Raw genomic sequence first — 20,652 nt, 5'->3', positions numbered from 1 at the left:
GATACATTTTCCTGGAATCCTCGGGGCTGGGAACTTCTGGACTGATCTGGGCCTCTTGGGGGCTCTAATAGATGGAGGGCCTGGCTCCATCCTATAGTGAGGCTTCCAGCAGGATCCCAAACACCCCTTTGAATATGGTAGACCGAACTCTTTCCCGAATCTCATCAGCTTCTAATTCCAACTCCACCGCTAAATACTGTGCAAATCACTTTGCCACTTGGCAGAGTTTCCCTATCTGTAAAAGTGGAGGAAGAATCATAAGCCCGCTGAACCACCGAGTTCCCTGGCATCGTGACCTAACCTAATTAAAGTATTTCTTTTGAAAGAAAAGGAAACTGAGGTCCGGAGAGAGGTTAGGAAGGAAGAGTCACGGAGAACCAGCGGAAGGACAAGGAGTGGAATGCTCTGCCCTGATTTACCTCACCCGGCCGATGTCAGGAGGAAACCACAAAACATGTGGAAGCATTTTAGGGGAAAAAATCAGCCGAATGCCTTCCTGAATGCAGGCGATCACTACCATTAGCATTCTGCCCCCTCTCCCTCAGTTCTCCCTGAGCCAAGCGGGGCAAAGAAAGATGCCTGCTTGTGTCCCTCTGGGCAGGCAGGTCTGTGCTGGAGAAACGGGGGAGGAAGGAGAAAAGGCACTGGGGTCTGCCCGCGCCGCCCCCCACCTCCCCCTTCCCATCCCCAGGTACCGCAGTCGGCCGTCAGTCCGTCCCGAGGAAAAGGGCACTTCTTCCCTCCCCACCTCCCTCCTTCCCCTCCGCCAATGGGGAGCCTGTCCAGCGCCGAGGCTCCACCCTCTCCATTCTTAAGGCCGCAATCAGCTCCTTCCAGCGCCCACAGAGCCCGAGTCGGGGGGCGGGGAGACGGAAAACTCGGCTCCGGGGCCTCAGCTGCTCAGCTCCGGAGCCCCGCTCCCTGGCCCGCGGTGGGGATGGACTGAAGCGCCGCCCGCCCGCCAGCGATCCCCCGCCCCTCCTCCGGCCCGAGCCCCGAAGCGGCTGCAGCCAGAAGAGCCTCCCCCGATCCTGCCTTCGGCCGCCGGCGCCGGTAAGTGCTAGCCCCGCCGAGGGGTCGGGGGCTGCCCCGGGTGCTCCACGTCGGGCTCCTCTCCTGCCCGGCTTCGGAGTCAGCCTCGGGCGGCTCGGGAGGGGAGGGGAGCGGAAAATCTTGCTGACACAGCCCGCGGACTGGGCAGACTCCAAGAAACTGGAGATTTATCCAGAAACAGGATAAATTACACACGCGCGCGCGCGAACACACACACACACACACACACACCTGAACGCCCCAAGACCTCTCATAGCAAACTTAGAGGGGTTATGCAAAACCGCATTTTTATCCACACCTGAATTTCACACACACACTCTTGTGTGCACCCCCCTCTCCCTCAATCACTGGGAAGCCTTTCCTTCTGGACTTCCACACTGCTTTAGGAACTTCATAGCTCTCCCCAGGTCACTGACCGACGCGGCACTCCCGAGCTCGGCTGTCCCAAGGCTGTGCATGTGTGTACTGTGTATATACTGCACACACGTAGGCAGACAAAATAAACACCCGCACCCCGCTCCCTCCCACCTTCCGTAGGCTTCCTCCAGTTTTATGAATTAAAGTCTGCTGGGATGGCCAGGAAGTGTCTGTCTCCCTTTACTCCTCCTGTCTAGGTTCCCGGGTGTGTGTGGTGGGAGGGCTGCTCCTCTTTCTGAGCAAAAGTAGGTGATCTGAAGCAGTGCTCCCAGGGCTGACTGGTCTCTCCGGGTCTCCATCTCGGCAGTGAGGAGCTCGGGCTGTGGGCGGCCTCGGCCTTAGCCAAGAAACCCCCTTTGGCAGCTCTGCCTCCCCCCAAGGGCCCACTCAGTGGTCTTAGAGCTTGTAAATCTGGATTGGTACTGGGGAGCGGTCTGGGACAGGGACACGGAGGAACTCCTTTCCACCCCAGCCCTTCCATTTCTGCAAAGGAACAGCCTCAGGGGTCTCTGGGAAGTGTAATAATTCCAGGTTTCAAACTTAATGATCCAGTGCCCTTATCACTTGTCCCCATCGGAGCCACCACCGAAACCCTGATAAGATCCAACTGCCTTGGCCACTGCTGAATGGCCCCAACAGGGAAGTAGCAGCATTCCCAAACCAGGAACTATACACCTTTCTCTCCGATTATTAATGATTACAATTCTGGGAGGCACTCTCTCTCTACAGCAACAGGGTTTCTGGGTTCCGTGGTTTCTTTCTGTCCAGCAGTTCCAACAGGTAAGGCAATATTCCTGTTGCTGTTCTTGGGGTCTAGAATCCAGGCCATGGAGAACAGAGCTCTCTCCTGGCCTGGTGCTGAGAGGAGAGTGTATGATGGCTTGGAGGCAGCACAGCACCAGACTTCATGAGTCCAGGGTTCTGGTGGTGACCCTCCATCCACCCTTAGGTGGAGACCATTTTGTAAAAAGGAGGGGGCTAGACTCTGATCTTTTAGGGGTTTTTTTGGTCTCTATTTTATGAGTTATTGGCTCCTTCTTCAGCAATGGGTGGCCAAACAGAAAAGCCTGTACAAATGTGCTGAGGAGGAGGAGGAGGAGGAAGTTCTTGTGAGAATATGGACATAAGAAGTGCCCTTCCACTATTATGATAAGCAAAAAGTAATAAGTAGCCTGCACTGGTCCCTGAAGTTCAGGTGCCCCAGCTTTAAAGCAGGTGAGGGGGAGTCCTGGTCCAAACTGAATGCTATGGTTAAGAGATGAGATGTTTGGAAGGCCCAGAAGGGCTGGCTGGGAGAGATGAGAGTCAGAGATAGTAGCAGAGGTCCTGGTCGGCCAGGGATGGGGAAGCAGCCCCCTTTCTCCTGCCTTGTTTATTTTCTTCTCCCTTTGTCGAGTTAGACCCTGGAGATTCTGTAAACAGAGTGTCAGAGGCAGGAAGAGGGTTCTGTTAATAAGCAGCCTGGCTGGACTCCCTCCAGAGTATTATCTGGCTCAGAGGGCCTGGGAGGGAGGGAAGAAAAGAGGGATGTGGGTGCGTGTACGTGCCAGGCTGTGAGCATGGGGGCCTGGAATGTGTGGGGATAGAGAGCTGGAGCACTGGCCAGACAGGGTCATTTGGCCATGGCTGATGCCCTTGGCCCATCACCTGGGCACAGCCTAGGATAAAAGTCGAGGTACTTTTTGTGGAGCTTGCAGTGGGAACAGCAGGGTGGCACAGAGAAAGCTCTGACCTGGAGGGTGAGCCAGGGCTAGAGTGGGGAAGAAAGGTCCTACAATATTTGTCAGGTGGCTCTCAAGGAGGAGGTACAGAATGGATGAGAGGATTTATTACCAAAAGAAGTCACCTAGTCTAACTCCCTTATTATATAGATGAAGATACTGAAGCCCAAGAGCCATTTCAATAGAGGCAGGAGCACATAGAAACCCCTGCAGATCCCTGAAGCAAAATTCCTGACCAACGAGTAGGACATGGAGGGTCCAAGGGTTTGGAAGGACAAGAGTGGTATCAGTCCTCGTCAAAGTACCAGGCAGATGCACACCTCCTCCCCCTAAAGCTGCAAGCTTCCTGGGAGGACTGTCCAGGTCCTACCCTTACCACAAGATTGTATTTCCTTCTTGCCAAAGCACCTAGCTCTTGAGCTCTATCAAAGGGAGAAAGTGTGGGCAATGGCTAGAGTGCTGGACCTAGAATCAAACGACACGATTTTAAATCTTCTGTCACTTAGTAGGTATATGACAATGGGCAAGTCCCTTAACTTCGCTGGGCCTCAATTTTTTTTCTTCTTCTGTAAAGAGACGGAGGGTGGGTATTAGAGGAAAGGACCTCAAAGACTTCTTTGGATTCTAAATCTCTGATGTCAAGATCCAATGCTGAGAGCAAGAGAAGCACTCTCCAAAATTGGAGAGAATTGAGAGGCCCTACCTTAGGAAGAAAACCCCTCTACGATATCCTGGGCATTGTCATCCAGCCTTTGCTTGAAGACCTCTAATGATGGGGAACTCACTACCTTACAAGAGAGCTCATTCTTTTTTTTTTTTTTTTTGATGACAGCCTTCCCAAACACTGATTCTCTTTGTTTTAAAATCAAGACCAGTCTTCTCCTTATCGGAAATATGCAGCAGCCTAATTATGACCACCATATGATTATAGTTTATTCATTCTCCCATCTCTAAGTTCTTGGCTGTGCTCACAGTTAGGCTCCTTAAAGAAATTTACCTGGACCCAGGAATGACAGAGAACAGGGATCTAAAAGTCCCAGGGATCGCTTTACTCTAGAAGAGGATTCTGCTTTGTGAGAGGAAGAGGTGAGAAGGTAGCAAAGGGTAAGGCTGGGGGGAACCCGTGCCCCTTTCCTTGAGTCCAACAACCAAGGGAAGACAGGCTTCCAGGAGCTAAACAGCACCCTATGTTGGGCAGAGAAGAGAGCAATGAGGATGCTCAGGGAGAGTTCTCTATCATTTCTTTCCTGGGTACTGAAACCTGCCTGGAGAATAGGAAAGAAAGGGAGTTGGATTCCCTTAGTCAGTTGTTGGACCAGCTTCTCCCCGGTCCCTGCCCCCCCCCCCCGTGTGCCTCGCGCACCCCCCAGAGCCTACACTCTGCTGGGGTGTCCTCAGGAAGCCCTCACCCTGCGCCCTGGGAGCTCCGTTCCTGCCTCCGAGGGCCGGGAAGCCAGAGGGATGGCGCTGCCAAGAAAACCCGCTCCCCTCATCACATAGGAATTCGAATGAGTTTCTGGAGAAAGGGGGCGGCTGTGTTTGTGTGCGTGTGTCTGGAGGAGGGAGCGTGGCGTAGTGGGTGTGCTCGGGCGCGTGGGCCCGTGTCTGGGGTGCACGTGACTGCTGCAGAGTGCCTCGGTGGGGGAGGCTGGGGAGGGAGGAGCTCCCGGGCTCAGCCCTCCTCCCTTTTATCAGCTTCCACATTCCTCAGACAGCCGGATTGCTTTTCCTTTAAGCAGGCCTGGCCAGGCACCTGGGGTGGGCGAGAGGCCCTGTGACTGCAGGAGCCCCAGTCTGGGAGGGGGCTCGGGCCGGAGAGAAGCAAGCGTAAACATGGGTGCTGGCCCGGGGTGCAGGGCCCTCCTGTCAGACGTTCCCAAGGGAATGCAATAAGCCAGAGGCATTCCTTTGAGGCTGCCTTAGAGATTTAATTAAATAGCAGGGGCTAGTTCCTAAGGAGAGAGGGGACAGACACTGGGGCAGCCACTGACCTCCCCTTCTTCCTCCTCCCTAAGTAAATTCTGCTCTGATGAAGGGGCAGAATGGGACGTATTTGCTCTCTGAAAAAAATGGCGGGGGGGAGAGGGACAGGGACTGGCCGGCCCTGGGGGTCGGGAAGGAGAAGCGATTCTTTAGACACGGGAGGAGCCATACAGCCAGGGAGACCACAGCAGGGGTAAGGAAGAAGGGAAAGGATATGACTTGAGGACCTGCGGATCAGAGAACCCCCCTGCCCTCGTGATGGGCTGAGGGAGCGAAGAGGCCTGCCACTGGGGAGCTGTCTGCCTCTCTGGCACGCCACAATCCAGGCCCCCGCCACCCCCCCCGAAACTTCTTTTGGCCTAAGATTCAGGAGGAGATGTCTTTTTTCACCCACCTTCCGGCTACAGTGCCTGTCCACCCTTCATGAGTCAGGCCTGCTGGGGTGCCAGCTCAGGGTTAATTGCAGGTCTTGGACAGGCTAGGCCAGAGGGGGAGCAGACTCAGCCCCAGCCTCGCCCTCCCCAAAGGTGCTTAACCACTGGGTTGGGGCTGTCAGTGACTCCCCATCACCTCTCATTTTAGCTGATTAAGGGGGAGGGCACACAGGAAAAGCCGGGGACAATAAGGAATGTCGTTCTTCTGCCAAGAGCAAGGCCAGTTGCGGACAGTGCATTCCAAAACCCAATAAAAAAGCTATTTGAATTATCTGTTGCTTTGTAGCCTCTTCCCCGCAGCCCTCTCCCCATCTGGGCGGATAATAAAGCCTGCCTAGTCCCCGTAAAAATCTGTAAGGGACACCTGCAGTCAGCTCCCCAAAGAGCCAGGATTCAGGCTGTCAGCCAGCCTGGGGCATCCTGCCCTCGGGTGCCCTCCTGGGGATAACGATTAGCCTTAGTCACTCGCCTCCTACCCCGGGCCGACAGGTTTGGTGGCTGGCAAGTCACTAAACTATGTGGGCAAGGCTGGGGCCTGCCCTACGTGGCCGTGACAGCGGAGGGCACGGCTAGCTCTCGCCCACCACCCGGCCTGCCTTAGAGGGATCCGAGCCCTTGGAGACTGAGGAGGCCATTTTTTCAGAGCGCAGACACGTCCCGATCCGCCCCTATGTCAGAGCACTTTGGTCCCATCTGCCTGCGGACCACTAAGAAGCTGCGGTCCCAGCCTTGGGACAGCTCTGGAGATCCCAAGGATTTAGCATCAGTCTAGGTGGGGTACAAGAAGCTGCTTTGGGGAAAGTCAAAACCGCCTGGGTTTCGCCGTGGGGTCAAGCCCAGACTCCCACAATTAGTCGCTGGGCCAGACTCTTGGAGACCCTGTAGCTGTGCAGGAACAGCAGCTGGGGTCCCCTTCTCACTCCCACCTATCTGGGATAGAGGGGGCCCACAAAGAGGGATGTCGCTGCCTCAGCCTGGGACGGAGACAAGTCAGCAGAGCGTGAGCCTGGGTGTGCCTGTCCCCCGAGGGGGTGGGCGAGGCGGAGGGTCAGTGGGGACGAAGCCCCCGCCAACCTCGGCCAAGGCCAGCTATGACAGCCGTGAGCCAGTCCCAGGGATGGGCCGGGAGAGGCTTTATCAGGTAGCCTCGTCCGGCCTTCAAATAGGCTTATTTCTTCTGAAGAAGAGCAGAGTTGTGGGGCGAACCCAACCCAACACCCTAGGGCCTCTCTTCTTTGTCCCAACTTTTTCTTTTAAGGCATGCTCTCCGTCTTCCTTGACCCCGCAAAGGAGGAGAGGCAAGGGAAGAACGGGCTGCAGCACAGGGGGTCTTTGTGTGCGGAGCAGAAAGGGTGTGTGTGTGTAATTGAGAAAGGACAGAGTGCATGCAAAACAGGAAGGCTGTGAATTATAGGGATCTGTGTCACTACTACAGGGGTGTGTGGTTAAGGGAGGAGGGTGTGTGAGGCAGAGGGTGGATCGAGAATGTGTGTGTGGGGTGAGCGGGAGGACAGGGATGTGGGTGCCAGAGTCCTTGAGGCTGGGGTGCACTGGAGTTATTCACCCCCTCCCAGGGGCCCTGAGGTCATGGGCTGGAGTGCCTGTCCAACTCCACCCCCTCCTCAGTCCCCCATCCTGAATCATCTCCCGGAGGGCCTCCCCTCTCGCCCGCCCTCCACCCCATGCCAGAGAGGGGACCCACCCGAGGGGAGGGCCGTGCCGAGAGCTGTCCGTGCCGTGGGCCGCCTTCAGGGGACCCCTGACCCGGCTCGCCGCAGACAGCCCAGGGAAGGCGAGCACAGCTAGCCTTTCGGCGTCCCCGAGCTAATGTTCTGGGGTTCCAAGGCCCGCGGCCCCCCAGTACCCTCAGAACATAGCGCTGCGGCTGTTTCTGGATTTCTGAATCTATGGTGGGTTTCTGGGAGCTTGGTTTTCATTTGAAGGCAGACCCAGCTTTAAAGCAGGACGGGTGGGGGGGAGGGGGAGAGCAGAGGTAGCAATCAGGCTAAATCAGGACTCCGCTGGGTCCCCACAGCAACCATCCCAGCAGCTCTGCCTTCCCCATCCCCTCCCCCTCTTTGCAGGAGAGAGCCAGAGTCTGTCATTCCCCCCAACTCCCCTTAACCGGCCCCAGGTTAGAGTATCCTATATCAAAGCACCAGACTCCTAAGTTCTGTCTGAGCAGTTATGAACCCGGCCAGGGGCAAACGGACTGCTTGTAGCCTAAGTGTGTTTGCGCGCGAGCACGTGACGCTGAGCGCCGACCCCCACCTAGCCACACACCGACTTCATGAACACCCTCCTTCTCCTATAGGACATTCCCATAGGGGAATCAAGGCAGGGATTGTGAGGGCTGTCTGACAGAAAAGGAGACCATTGCCCTGATCAAGTATATTTCTGTTCCCCCTGACCCAGCTGCCTCACCCCCACCTCTCTCCTCCCCGCTTTTTATCTATGAGAAGCAGCTCAGAGGGGGCACTCAAGGGGCAGACTTGTAGTGATGTTTCGGGGTTTCTTTCTAGCACGAGGTAACAGTTAATGACTTAGCGAGGCGTCTTGGTACACAGCAAAAACTCAAACTCAAATGTGAACCCTAACTCTATCAATTCCTGCCTCTGTCAGTTTTAACAAGTTTAACCAATGCAGCCTAGATCTCCATGGCCTCATTCATAAAAAGGGAAAAAGAATATTCCCCTGTTTGAAGCACCAAATGAATTCGGTATGTAAAGAACTCTTTATTCTGTAAAGACCTATATAAGTGTCAGTTATAATTAGTTAGCAGCAGGTAGGCAATAACAAGAGTCCCTGGATGGGGGCTGCATTCAGGGAATTAACCCCAGCTGTTCCTCCCAAGAAGGGCCCTGGGAGGCTCAGCAGGGTTTCACATGGCTACAATCTCGCACTCTCCCTATAACCTTGTAATCATTTTTCAAACCACCAGGGCTAGCTAGCTTCCTCTTTTCATCCTGCTCTAGGACTCTGGCAGAGTAGTAGTTTTGGAGTCGCAATCCTAAGGTTGGACTTTCTGATCCTGACACTTAACATCTGTCTATCCTCCTGAGTGTTTCTTCATCTAGAAAGTAGGACAGGTCACATTTGCCTTATCTACTTTAGAGGTTTATGAAGACCAAGTGAGAAGTGTCTGGAAAGTGCCCTGTATACTATAAAGCACTCCATCAATATCAGCTATTACTGTTGCTCTTTGGGGCTGATGGGGGAGTTCCACCCAAAGATGAGAAAACAGTCTCTTGAGAAAGAAAGAACTTCCATTTTTTCTTTCTGTTCAGGATATTCTTTGGCTCAGTCCCTTGCCCTCCCCCCAGCCACACATTCCAAAGCTTATTACCTGTCAGCCAGATGCCCACTCCGGACAAATCCCCGGCTCCCCCTTTAATTATTTTGCTTATTAAAGGGGCTAAAAGACAGATGAACTGAACTAAATCATCAACTCCTGGGTTTTCCTGTTGAGAGGCCCTAACTCACTCCAGACAAAGGCACTTCCTACCCCACCCTTCGTCTCTATAGATACCGCTAGACCAGGTGTGGGCCACTGAGAAGAGTTTGAGACTCAGGCAGTAAAGAGCCACAGAACGGCTGTTCCCCTCCTAAGCGCTAGGACAGATGGAGCTCAGAACCAGGGACCCAAGAGGGACAGGAGATAGGCAGTCAAGGGTAGGGTGGGGAGTGGGATGGGGGAGGCCGCTCCAAGCCATGGCTGACATCTGGAGCCCAAGCCACACCCAGGCATCTTCTGACTCAGTGGAAGGAACCAGGGGTGAGAGGAGGAGTAACGGACTAGAGTCAAGTCCAAGAAGGGGGAGAGAAAGAAGAGATTGAGGGGGGGGAAAGAGAAGGGAGGGTCGATCATCAGACCCAATGAGCCGCCAGGAGACTGGAATAGGGCAAGCATCCAGAATCAAGTCTAACCCAGCCCTGAAGCACATGGCATCCAGTCACAGAATATCAGACTTAGAAATGGCTTTAAAGATTATGTAATCCTCTTATGGAGAGGAATCTCTGATCCAAAGGGAAGTGACTTGTCCAAGATACACCAGAGTCGAACTCCTCTTTTGACTTTTGGAATAATATTCTGCTGCCACAATATGGTAGCTCATGCTTGGGGTATTTGCTTATGCGGGCAAAGACTTATAGGCAAAACTGAGGAGATGGGGGGAGAAGCAGCAAAACCCCCCCAGCTGGTGAAGTGATCCTATCGTTGCATCTGCAAGCTGTGATGGTCACAAAAACAAGGGCCCTCCAGGCCTGATGGGCAGGCTGCCACCCAGCTCTAGATTGATGACCACTCGCCTTTGCCCCCAGTCTGGGCCTGAGCACCGGAGGCAGGGGCGTTATTCATTAGCTTCAGGGACTAAGCATTTGCTGGTATGGACAAGAAGAGTGGCCCATCTTACTGGCTGCTCAGATGGCAGAAAAAATTCCGGGAACAGACACTACCAAGTGGGGGCCAATTTCTCTGACATCTCTGTGGGCAAAGGATAACAATGAAGGGAAGAGATAGTACAACTGGGTCTCAGCTGGGTTGTCTCCTCCCCTATGGCAGATCAATCCTGTTCCATTCTGCTCTCTCCTCAAAGTCCCCATCAATCTGGAGAAAGGCTAGGATGGTAAGGGGAGACTTGGCAAGCAAGGGCTCATGGATGACCAGCACATCCGTGTAGATTTAAGGAGATTCCTCTAAGATTGCTTCTGGGTTTGGGTGATGGGGCACGAGGGAGAAGATGATCTGATGAGTTATTTTCTTTTCATAGGCTCAGGCAGTCTGGCTGAAATTCAGAGAGGCTAAAATAAACCATAGGTCCAGTGCTGCCTGGTTCCTAAACCCTGTGGTCACAGCATACCCCAGCTCCTGCCTTACTGCCTATCCGCGCCCCCCCCCTCCCCCGCCTTCTGGTAGTCTCCCATATTATTAAGGCTTTGGGACAAAGAGCTTTTGTCTGTGATCTAGGAAGAAAGGGGAGTGTTTAGAGTCCAGAGTGGGAGTGAGCTCCCCAGTCCATCAAGGGAAGGACTTCTCCTTTGCAAAGTGCTCAATTTCCTCTCTCCTGCACTCCCAAGGTCCCTGGCACACTCAAAGGCCATGCCAGCCTCAGCCCTCACATTCATGTAACAATTTTGGGAGGAGGAGGGCCAGAAAAGTGTGGCTGTTGACCCTGGACCTCTCATAAAGATACATCCTCTGTTCAGGCTGCCTGGGGACCACAATTCAGGAGCTCTTCCAGGTCCAGTTTCCTAAGGTCAGAGAAAAGGGAATGTCTGGGATTCCACCATGCTGGAGCTGCAGGAGGAGGGCACACAACACGGACTGCGCCTACTTTCTGGTGCTTCTCCCTGAGAGATGGCATTGGGCTGGCCCTTGGCCAACCGGGCCTTACTTATCCTTACTGTGTACAGGAACGCTATCCAGGCCTTCAAGACCTTTGTGATTTACAGAGAAATCAATGCACTGTCATCTGAGGAGATGGCTAATGACAGCGGAGATATGATGTAAAGCACCCCATTCTGAATCTGAGGCCCCAGAGGGAGACAGCCGGGGGGGTACACAGGGACGGTCTCCAGTGTCTCCTGAGACCCTAGCCAACAAGGAGGAAGGGGCCTTTCCCAGGAGATCCTACACCCGTCTGCTTCCAGTCTTACACTCGAAACCTCAGAGATGAAATGGAAGAGACGGTGGGGGGGAGGAAGGGCGGGAACAGAAGGGACATTCGGAAAGCTAGTCTCCTTTGGCTTGGGCTCTCTTCCTGTCATCATTCCTTGAATAGCAATGTGGTCACCCCCAAGTATGGAAAAACTTGGACATAAAGTGTAGGAAGGGAGGAAAGAAATCAGCTCTTCATCTCCTAACTCCACCCCCTATAAACGAGTCTGGCTTCTAGGTGAAAGGCCTGGCAGCCACATACTGGTGGGTTCAATAGCTTCCATCCCAGGCAGGTTGCTGACTTAACAAGTGGAAAAACACCAATCCCAATAGTTTCCATGTGAAGTCTTCCCAGCTGCGGTCTTTCCTCGTGCTCTTGGGGAAGGAGGAGAGCAAAGGAAAGAAGTAAATTGGATAGGCAGCTGCTGCTCTTTGGATTTTTTTCCTGACTAGCACCTCGGTTTTCCCCTTGTCTCCCAACCTCATTTGCTATTCACAGCAACAACTGTGTGCATCAATTCAGACTAGACAACCTTAAGATTATAAGGAGTTCTTAAAGAAGCTTTCTCTCTCTGCTGAAGTTCCGTGATAAAAGTGAATAGGGAAGTCTGGAATGTTTCTTTTTGGGCTGAGAATTTAAACTGTGTGTGTGTGTGTGTTGGAAGCAGAGATTGGTCAAAACCAGGTGTTTCTGAAAGGTATGTTGGGAGCCATTTGCCTTCTTGCTACTTTTATAGGCCCTTAGCCCCAGGAACTCAGCCTTCTAAGTGAAGGGAAGGTTGAGATTAGAGAACAGGAAACTGTGGGGGCTGGTCAGAACAGAAGGCTGATGGTGGCTGCACTGTGTCTGTTAGCAGCAATTTCTGAAGGCAGGAGTGATCCCCGCTTGTCTGGGATGGAACAGGACAGGTGAAGCTTGCAGCAAAGGAAGGGAATGACCCCTAGAGTTTCTTTTTAGCTTATGAGTTTCCAAATTTGAAATCTCACCAATTCTGTTCTCTCTCCCCCACCCCAGGGTCAAACCATGACCGCCGGGTTAAGGAAGACCCTGCTGCCGCCACCGCTACTGCTACTGCTGCTGCTTTGCCAGGGTACACAGGTGCAAGGATGCCCCACAGGTTGCCAGTGCAACCAGCCACAGACTGTCTTCTGTATTGCCCGGAAGGGCACCACGGTCCCTAACGATGTGCCCCCGGACACAGCCGACCTGTACGTATTTGAGAACGGCATCACCACCCTGGATTCAGGAAGCTTTGTGGGCCTCCCTGCCCTGCAGCTCCTTGATCTGTCCCAGAACCAGATCGCCATTCTCCACGGGGGAGTCTTTCAGCCCCTAGCCAACCTCAGCAACCTGGACCTCTCATCCAATCAGCTGCAGGAGATCACCAACGAGACGTTCCGGGGCCTCCGCCTGCTGGAGCGCCTCTACCTGTCCCACAACCGCATCCACCACATCCAGGTGGACGCCTTCGACACCTTGGAGAGCCTCCTAGAGCTGAAGCTGGAAGACAACCAGCTCCACGTGCTGCCCCCTTTGCGCCTGCCTCGCCTGCTGCTGCTGGACCTCAGCCACAACCGAATCCCGGCTCTGGAGGCGGGCACCTTTGGGATGAGCAACATAGAGTCGCTGAAGCTGGCCGGCCTGGGGCTGAGCCGGCTGGAGGAGGAGCTGTTCGCGGGCCTCCGGAACCTGCACGAGCTGGACGTCTCCGAGAACCAGCTGGAGGCGGCCCCCGCCGTGCTGCGGGGGCTCCGGGGCCTGACCCGCCTCACTCTGGCGGGGAACACCCGCATCACCCAGCTGCTGCCCGACGACCTGGATGGCCTGGCCAACCTGCAGGTGCTGGACCTCAGCAACCTGAGCCTGCAGGGCCTGCCCCGGGACTTCTTTAGCCGGTTCCCCCGGCTCCGAGAAGTCAAGGCTGCCCGAAACCCCTTCAACTGCGTGTGCCAGCTGAGCTGGTTTGGGCAGTGGGCCAGAGAGAGCCGAGTGATGCTATGGAGCCCCGATGAGACGAGGTGCCACTTCCCCCCCAAGAACGCGGGGAAGCTCCTGCAGCACCTGGACTATGCGGACTTCGGCTGCCCGGCCACCACTACCACCGCCACGACAGCCCGGCCCTCCACCCCCTGGCCCACGCTGCCCCTCACCAGCCTGCCGCCGGAGGCGCCCAGCACGCAGGCGCCCACAGCGGCCCCCCCGGGTGGGGATGGCCCCAGCCCGCCCTCTGCCGCGGCCCCCACTGGCAGCATGGGCACCCCGCCCAAGGGCTGCCCCGCCCACACCTGTCTCAACGGCGGCACCTGCCGGCTCAGCGCCTGGCACCACCTCGAGTGCTTGTGCCCCGAGGGTTTCTCGGGTCTCTACTGTGAAGTGAAGACCAAGCGGCCCACCAAGCCGCCGCTGCCCACCAGGCTGCCGGCGCGGGTCTCCCAACTCGCCATCGAGCAGGTGAGCGCCACCTCCCTGCGGGTCAGGCTGAAGAATTACACCCAGAACAAGGCCCAGCTCAAGGGCCTGCGGCTGACTTACCGCAACCTCTCGGGCCCCGACAAAAGGCCCGTGACCCTCAGCCTCCCCGCCACGCTCTTGGACTACACGGTCACCCAGCTGCGGCCCAACGCCACCTACTCCATCTGCATCGGGCCCCTGGGCGGCGCGCGCGGCCCCGAGGGCGAGGAGGCCTGCGGAGAGGCCCGCACCTCCCCGTCTGTGCGCTACAACCATGCCCCCGTCACGCAGGGCAAGGAGGGCAACCTGCCGCTCATGATCGTGCCCGCCCTGGCAGCCCTGCTCCTGGGGGTGCTGGCCGCCGCGGGGGCCATGTACGGCCTCCGCCGAAGGCAGGCCCAGGACAAGGCGCGAGGCCAGCGGGGGGCGGAGGCCGGGCCCATGGAGCTGGGGGGGGTGAAGGCCCCGCTGGAGGACCCGGGCCCCAAGCTGCCCGAGGGCGTCGGGGCGCTGGCGGGCGGCTCTGAGTGCGAAGTGCCGCTCATGCACTATGCCGCCGGCAATAACAACAGGGCCCCTGTTGCCAAGCCCTCCTACTTCTGAACCCTGCCTGCTCAAGGGAGCCACTGGGCTCCAAGGGCCTTCTCCGGCAGCCCCACCGGACCCCAGCCACGAAAGCCGTAAGGTGTGCGGCGGGCAGCCCCGGGCCGGGAGAAGGGCCCCGGGCTGGCAGTTAGGAGCCCGGGTGTTAGGCCTGGCTCTGCTGCGAACTGTGTCGCGCTCTCTGGACCTCAGTTTCCTCAACTGTAAAATGAGGGCGTTGGGTTTAATGATCTTCAGGATCATTCCAGCTTTGTAGAGTCTCTGATCCCAGCTCCCCTCACCCATCCCCAACGAGGCGCAATCTCTGGAGCCACACAGCCTCACCCTCCTCTGTCCCCCCTCTCATGTCCAGAAGCCGCCTGGGAGGCCCCCTGTGTGCTGGTAACACAGGCGCGAGCTTCTCAGGGGGTAGCTCCTGCCGACTCCCTCCTGAGAGGTCTTGGGCGGGGAGGGAAGGAGAGGGTACAAAAAATGAAGGAAATCTTGGGGGAGTCAAATAGGGTCCAGGCAGGGAAGATACTCCTCAAAGGTGTGGACTCCAGCTTCAGCCTTGAGGAAGCGAAGGAACAAAAGAAACTGGAAAGAAGATTAAGGACTTTTTTTTTTTTTTTTGGAAAAAAATATTTATATCATATTCTTTCCCATTTCTTCTGGGAAAGCACTTTTCAAACCCAGAGGCAAGGACTTTGGTTTTTATAAGACAGATGATGACATGAAGGCCTTTTGTAATAAAAAGAAATAAATGAAATAAAATCAGACATCAGTCCATAGAGTTGGCCCCATGTTGTATGGGAGGAAATCATGTGGGGGATTTGTGTTGCCTAATTTCTGGCTTGTCAGGAGGGTGGAGTGGGATTGTGACTGTGAATCAGGGGACATGGGTGTGAATTCCAGCCCCGCTGAGCTCTTTAGGAAATGAGTAACGTTAGGAAAGTCATTTTCCCTCTCTGGGTCTCAGTTTACTCATCAGAATACCTGATATCTTTTAGCTTGATATCCTATAGTTCTAAGAGTCAGAGCACATAGAACTCTTGGGCTGTTTTTCTCGTCTTTGGCTTCTTTCAGGAAGACTGAGGGGAAAGAGGAATCTAGGACCAGAGTACCCCCAATAAGTTCTGTTCTCCAGGTCAGGGGCTGATGGGAAAATAGGCTGGGAAAGATCAAAGGAGGGCATGGATGATTATCCTGAGTAGGGCTGGTAGTCATTCTCTTTCCAGGTCCCTTAATCTAAAGAGGTGGAAGATAAAGGCTCTGCTTACATCCTGAGAAGGGAAGGGCACGAGCACTAATTAAGCACCTGTTGTGCACAAACATTATCTCATTTGATCCTCACAACAACCCTATGAGGAAGGTGCTGTTATGATACCATTTTTACAGCTGAGGTGAACTGGCTCATTCTTGAGGTCCTGACGTGGACAGAACCAAAGTCTGACTACAAAGCCAACCTAGGGCTGCCCCAGCTCTTGCAATTCCTTTCTGATCTGTCTGACACAACCCTCCTTTCAAGCCGGGAATGGACTAGTGCTTGCTCTGACTGCCAGTGCCCAAAGGTGCTCTGTGAGGCTTGAATTTGCTCTCTTCTCCCCAGGAGACAGTCTGGGAGGCCAGGGAACCCTGGTCCTAGGTTCTGATCAGACACAGCAAAGGAAGTACTAGCTCAAACCTCAGTGCCGATGGATCCATGTATCATGAACTGCTGTTCTATAACATCACTGAGCTCTGTGGGGCTAGGGGACAATGCCTGTCCGCTCCTCATACCCTAAAGCAGCAGCTCCTATATCTGCCTTGGAGCATTGATTAATGCTTAATTTTCTATTCAGTTTTTGAATAAACAAGACACAGACCTGTCACCTTTTTTTCACTCTGGACAACAGCAGTAGACACCCCTTTCTCTAGGACCCTCATGGTGCTCTTGGTCCCAAGCCTCATTTTCCCCTAGTCTTTCTGGAAGAAACCTCCCAAAAGAAAAGAGACTCATCCTACTAGTAACACTTTTCTATTTACAGGTACTACTTCACATTCAACCTCAGTTGAGAGGCCTGACCCCCACTCTACTGGAATATAGGCCCAATCCCAACCTACTAGAATAGTCTGTTATTTTGTCATTGCCACCAGATATACTTTGGTATTCTCAGATTTATTGGCCCCCTCATCCCTTCCCATACACACCCCATCTTCTCCATTAGACAGAGGGTGGATTTTAAAAAGGTCTTTAACAGTGACTGGTACATTATAAGCATCCAATAAAAACTTTTTCATTCATTCATTGTTAACACAAAGAGAAATAAGAAAATAAAAACAGCATTTACAGAAAATACAGAGAATTATAATTTCAAGAGAAAGAGTCCTGAATAATTCTGACCTGGATTTGAGTCCCTATTAGTGTGATCCTGGGTGAATCAATTTCCATCTAGTTATATTAGCTTCCTCTTTGGTAAAGTGGAATAGGAGGTGCAAGTGGGCAAAAGGATGTTCTGTAAGGTCACTTCAGGTTCCAAATCCTATGAATTCAGGGGCACAAACTTCTTAGAAACTCCTCTTCTGGTCACTAATGGCCAATACCATTCCAGGCTAAAAATCCCATTTCTATTAATCTAGCACTTGTCATGTCCTCAGGATCTTGCCTCAGGAGTAAGTGCAGTATATGGACATTCCAACCAAACCTTACTTTTCCTTTTTCAAGGTAATGTCATCTTGTTCCTTTTTATTGAGGTCTGGAGTCAGTATTTCCCCATCATCATCATTCTGCCACTCATTCAACTTTTCCAAAACAGAGCTCAATATCCTTCCCCTTCTGAACTTTGCTATTTCTTTTGAGAGGAATCACCATTCTTCCAGTCATCTAGGACTGAAATCCTGGTGGTATAGACCAAACTTTTTTCACTTGTGACTTGCCTGAGAAATGTTTTCATGACCCCTACCATTTAGTTATGAGACTCAAACTACAGTAAAAAAGCTGTTATAGACAACTTACTCTCCCTCATCTCACCTTAATCAATGATTAAGTCCTGTTGTTTCTACTTCCATACAGTCTTTTCCAGATAGCACCCGCCACCTTCACCTCTACCACTTATATGCATCACAACTGCCGTTCAGGCCTTTATCACCTCTCACCTGGGCCACTGCAGTAGCTTCCTAATCGGTTTACCTGCCTTGGGTTTGGCCCCATTCTAACTTGCTTCTTACATAGCTCAGACCTGACTCTGTTACTTCTCAGCTAAATAAGCTCCAGTGTTTTTCAATTATTTCTAGGATCAAATAGAAATTCCTCTGTTTGGTTTTTAAATCTTCAAAAACTGGTCCCAACATACCTTTTCTAGTTCTCGTCACACGAAGCCTTTTCACAAAAGACCCTTCCTCTTGTGTTTATTTTGCATAGTCTTATAAACATTGTCCCCTCTAAAAGAATGTAAGCCCCTTAATGGCAGAAACATTTAATTTTTGACTTTTTGTCCCCAGTAAGTGGGCAAATGGTAGGCACTTAATAAAGGCCTACTGAGTAAATGATTTAGTAAAGAAGTTGCTAAATCCTATAGGGAGACTTTAGCCCAGCATCTCTGATAAGAATCACCTTAATATCTATTCTATCTCCTATGCTTACGTGTGCACACACATGCACTCTCCCCCCAACCATCTTCTAAGAATAAAATACACATCTTAATTTTAGACTTCCTGAAAATGAGCTTTCTAGCATAATTCATTGACTATTTAAAAGTAATAATGGATACTCTAGCTTTGTAAAGCTAGATGAATCTATATCAGGGATGTTAGAGAAGACTCTAGTTCTAGGAGGGGGTTAGATTGCCTGAGCTCTGAGATCCTTCTACTCAGAGTTTCATATCCTTAAGCCACAAACACTGTCCCTAACTCCTCTCCCTTTCTTTCTTCTTTCTACCTTCACACACACACACACACACACACACACACACACACACACACACACACACACACCCACCATAGTATTCCTAACTCTGGGTCTCATAAATCAAGGCTTTTGCCCACTCCTCAGTGTTGGGGGTTCATCTGAAAACTATGACAATTTTGTCTCCTTGATTCTCAGCCTCTGGGCCCTCTTCTAGAAGCAGTGACACTCTATGTATCTCTCCACACAATTAGAAATAGAAAATGGGAAACAACTCAAGAAAAAAAAAAAAAAAGGAAACAAAGTGGGAGTTCATGGATTGGGACTGGCTGAACAGATTTTGGCATCTGAATATAATCCAATACTATTGTGCCGTAAGAAACAACAAATATGAGGAATTCAGAGAAACACAGGAAGACGTGTATTAAAATGATACATAGAGAAAAAAAGAACAGAAAAAAATAAGCAAAATGACCATGTCAATTAAAACAACTTTAAAACATAGATGAACTTGAATTAATTGCAATGACCAATCCTGGTTCTATTGAAAACAGATTATAGTAGTGAGGCAAGGTCCTATAAGTACATGTGTCAAGTCCAGACCACCCTATGATTTACTTAGAGGTCTTTTGGTAGCAATGGAGGCTTCAAGTGGGTAGGGAAAAAACATTTTTTTAAAAAGGAGGCTTGATAGCAGAAACTTGGTCTAAAGGGATCCCTGGATACTAAGCCCAGGAAAACCAAGATAGATAAAGCAGTCCAGGAGACTGGACATAGACATGGGACAACTAAATCCTTTACTTACTTATTTTTAATTTTTGATGAGGTCATAATAGCAATTCCTAGTCTGAAATACACATGGGCTTTCTTTTAGTCAAAAGGTACTTTTATTTAGGAGAAGTTACTGACAAAATGAAGAGGAAAACTAGACACCAGGAGTGGAAAATATGAAATAAATGTGGGAGAACAACAGAGTTACCTAGGAAAGAAGTTTGTAATATACCATAATTTGTGAGTGCACCATTGACTGGCAGGTTAAATCCATAAAGGAGTTTAGCAGACTACCCAGAGTTAACTATAGTAAGAAGAATGATTGCATTAAAGGAAAGATGCTAAGAGGAGGGAGAGAATATGAATATCTTATAGTGGGCTTAATCCTGAAAAGGAATTAGCGAATCAAGTTCTTTATATAAGTGATTTTTTAGGCCTTTATTTATATCTCCCTCAAGAGCTCCAGGGTTTGGTGCTCATAATGGTCCAGCAATTCCTAGTGGGACTATGCCCAAAATTTTGTAAGAACCCAGGAAATGGGAGTGTCTTCCAGGAAAGCTGACTTCTTGGAGAGGGCCTGAGCCAGCAAGAATGAGTTCAGTTTGAAATAGGGAGGGTGGAAGGAGCATCAAGTATCTTGGGCAGTCTGGATCATTCAAGGATTTTTGAACAGACTGGCATGGTATCTTTTTTGGGTGTTTTGGGGTTTGTTTGTAAATGGGGATAGAAATAGAATGAATCTCAAACTTCAAAAAATTTCTCCACCTCACCAATATAATCATTCAAAAGTGTCTAAAGTGACAGTGAGCTAAAAGGAGGATCTGATATCACGGGCAGTATGTGGATTACTACACAGAACTTCACTGGGCTTAGATCAGAAGTCCTGGATTAAAATTTCAGCTCCGACAATTAAGGATCATAGGACTGTGAACAAGTCATTTGCCTGAACCTGTTTTCTCACACATTAAAGGTACCCATACCTTATACTACCCACTGCATAAGGTTGTTGTGAGGCAAGGGCTTTACAAGAATGCAAAACATCCAAAAATGTGATTCTTTTTCTAAACTTAATTTCACATGATTCTCCCAATAATTCTGTGAAGGAGGCACCAGTATTACTGCCATTTTCAAAATGGAGAAACAATCGAGAAACATTAAATTACTTTCTCAGACGGAGGGCTCCGACTCACTGGACCCTGAAGTTGCTAATGCTGTGGGAATCTGATCCTGTGTCTTTTCTGGAGGCCCAGATGCTTACTGGGGCCCTCAGAGACACTACTCAGTCATCATGAGGTGGGCTAACAGGGTGTGCTGGAGCCAGCTCCCACTGGCTGTGAGATTGTGACATTCTCAGTGTGGGCATTTACAGCTTGAAATCGAGCAAAGGGTTTGATTTATTGCTTTGTGGAAGGCTTAAGAAAATGATGAAGAAAATTTAATAGTACAGAATGAACTTAAGAACATGTTGGGCGTATGGTTTGTTTGTATTTTTTCTCCAGAGAGATAGCCGTTAAAATATTTATCAGCATTTCCCTGAGCAGGCTGTCGCAGTGTTGTTATTTCCATTTGACAGAGGAGGAAACTGATATTCCAAGAAGGGAGGCACTCTGTGCCAGGTCACAGAAATAGCAACTGGCAGAATCTGGACTTGAATCCAGACCTTTTTACTCCAAATCCAGAGCCCTTTTCATTACAGTGGG

General features: G+C 51.6%; 2 protein-coding genes across 2 annotated transcripts in view; one reads left to right on the top strand and one right to left on the bottom strand.

Moving 5' to 3' along the window:
- Positions 1-20,652, bottom strand: part of CORO7 (coronin 7) — a 111,430-nt gene that overhangs the window by 32,350 nt on the left and 58,428 nt on the right. The window lies entirely within an intron of this gene.
- VASN (vasorin) lies at positions 850-15,089 on the top strand. The gene is made up of 2 exons (XM_051967623.1): positions 850-1,053; positions 12,280-15,089. Exon 2 carries the CDS (start codon positions 12,289-12,291, stop codon positions 14,317-14,319), a length of 2,031 nt encoding a protein of 676 aa, XP_051823583.1. The 5' UTR covers positions 850-1,053; positions 12,280-12,288; the 3' UTR covers positions 14,320-15,089.

Source organism: Antechinus flavipes, chromosome 1, assembly GCF_016432865.1.
Source record: "Antechinus flavipes isolate AdamAnt ecotype Samford, QLD, Australia chromosome 1, AdamAnt_v2, whole genome shotgun sequence".
In the NCBI taxonomy this organism is placed as follows: Eukaryota; Metazoa; Chordata; class Mammalia; order Dasyuromorphia; family Dasyuridae; genus Antechinus; species Antechinus flavipes.
The sequence above is the reverse complement of the archived record's forward strand: the minus strand, read 5'-3'. Positions and strand labels throughout refer to the sequence as shown.

Excerpts from the sequence above, each read along its gene's own strand:
- VASN (XM_051967623.1), top strand. The coding sequence starts at position 12,289 with ATGACCGCCGGGTTAAGGAAGACCCTGCTGCCGCCACCGCTACTGCTA.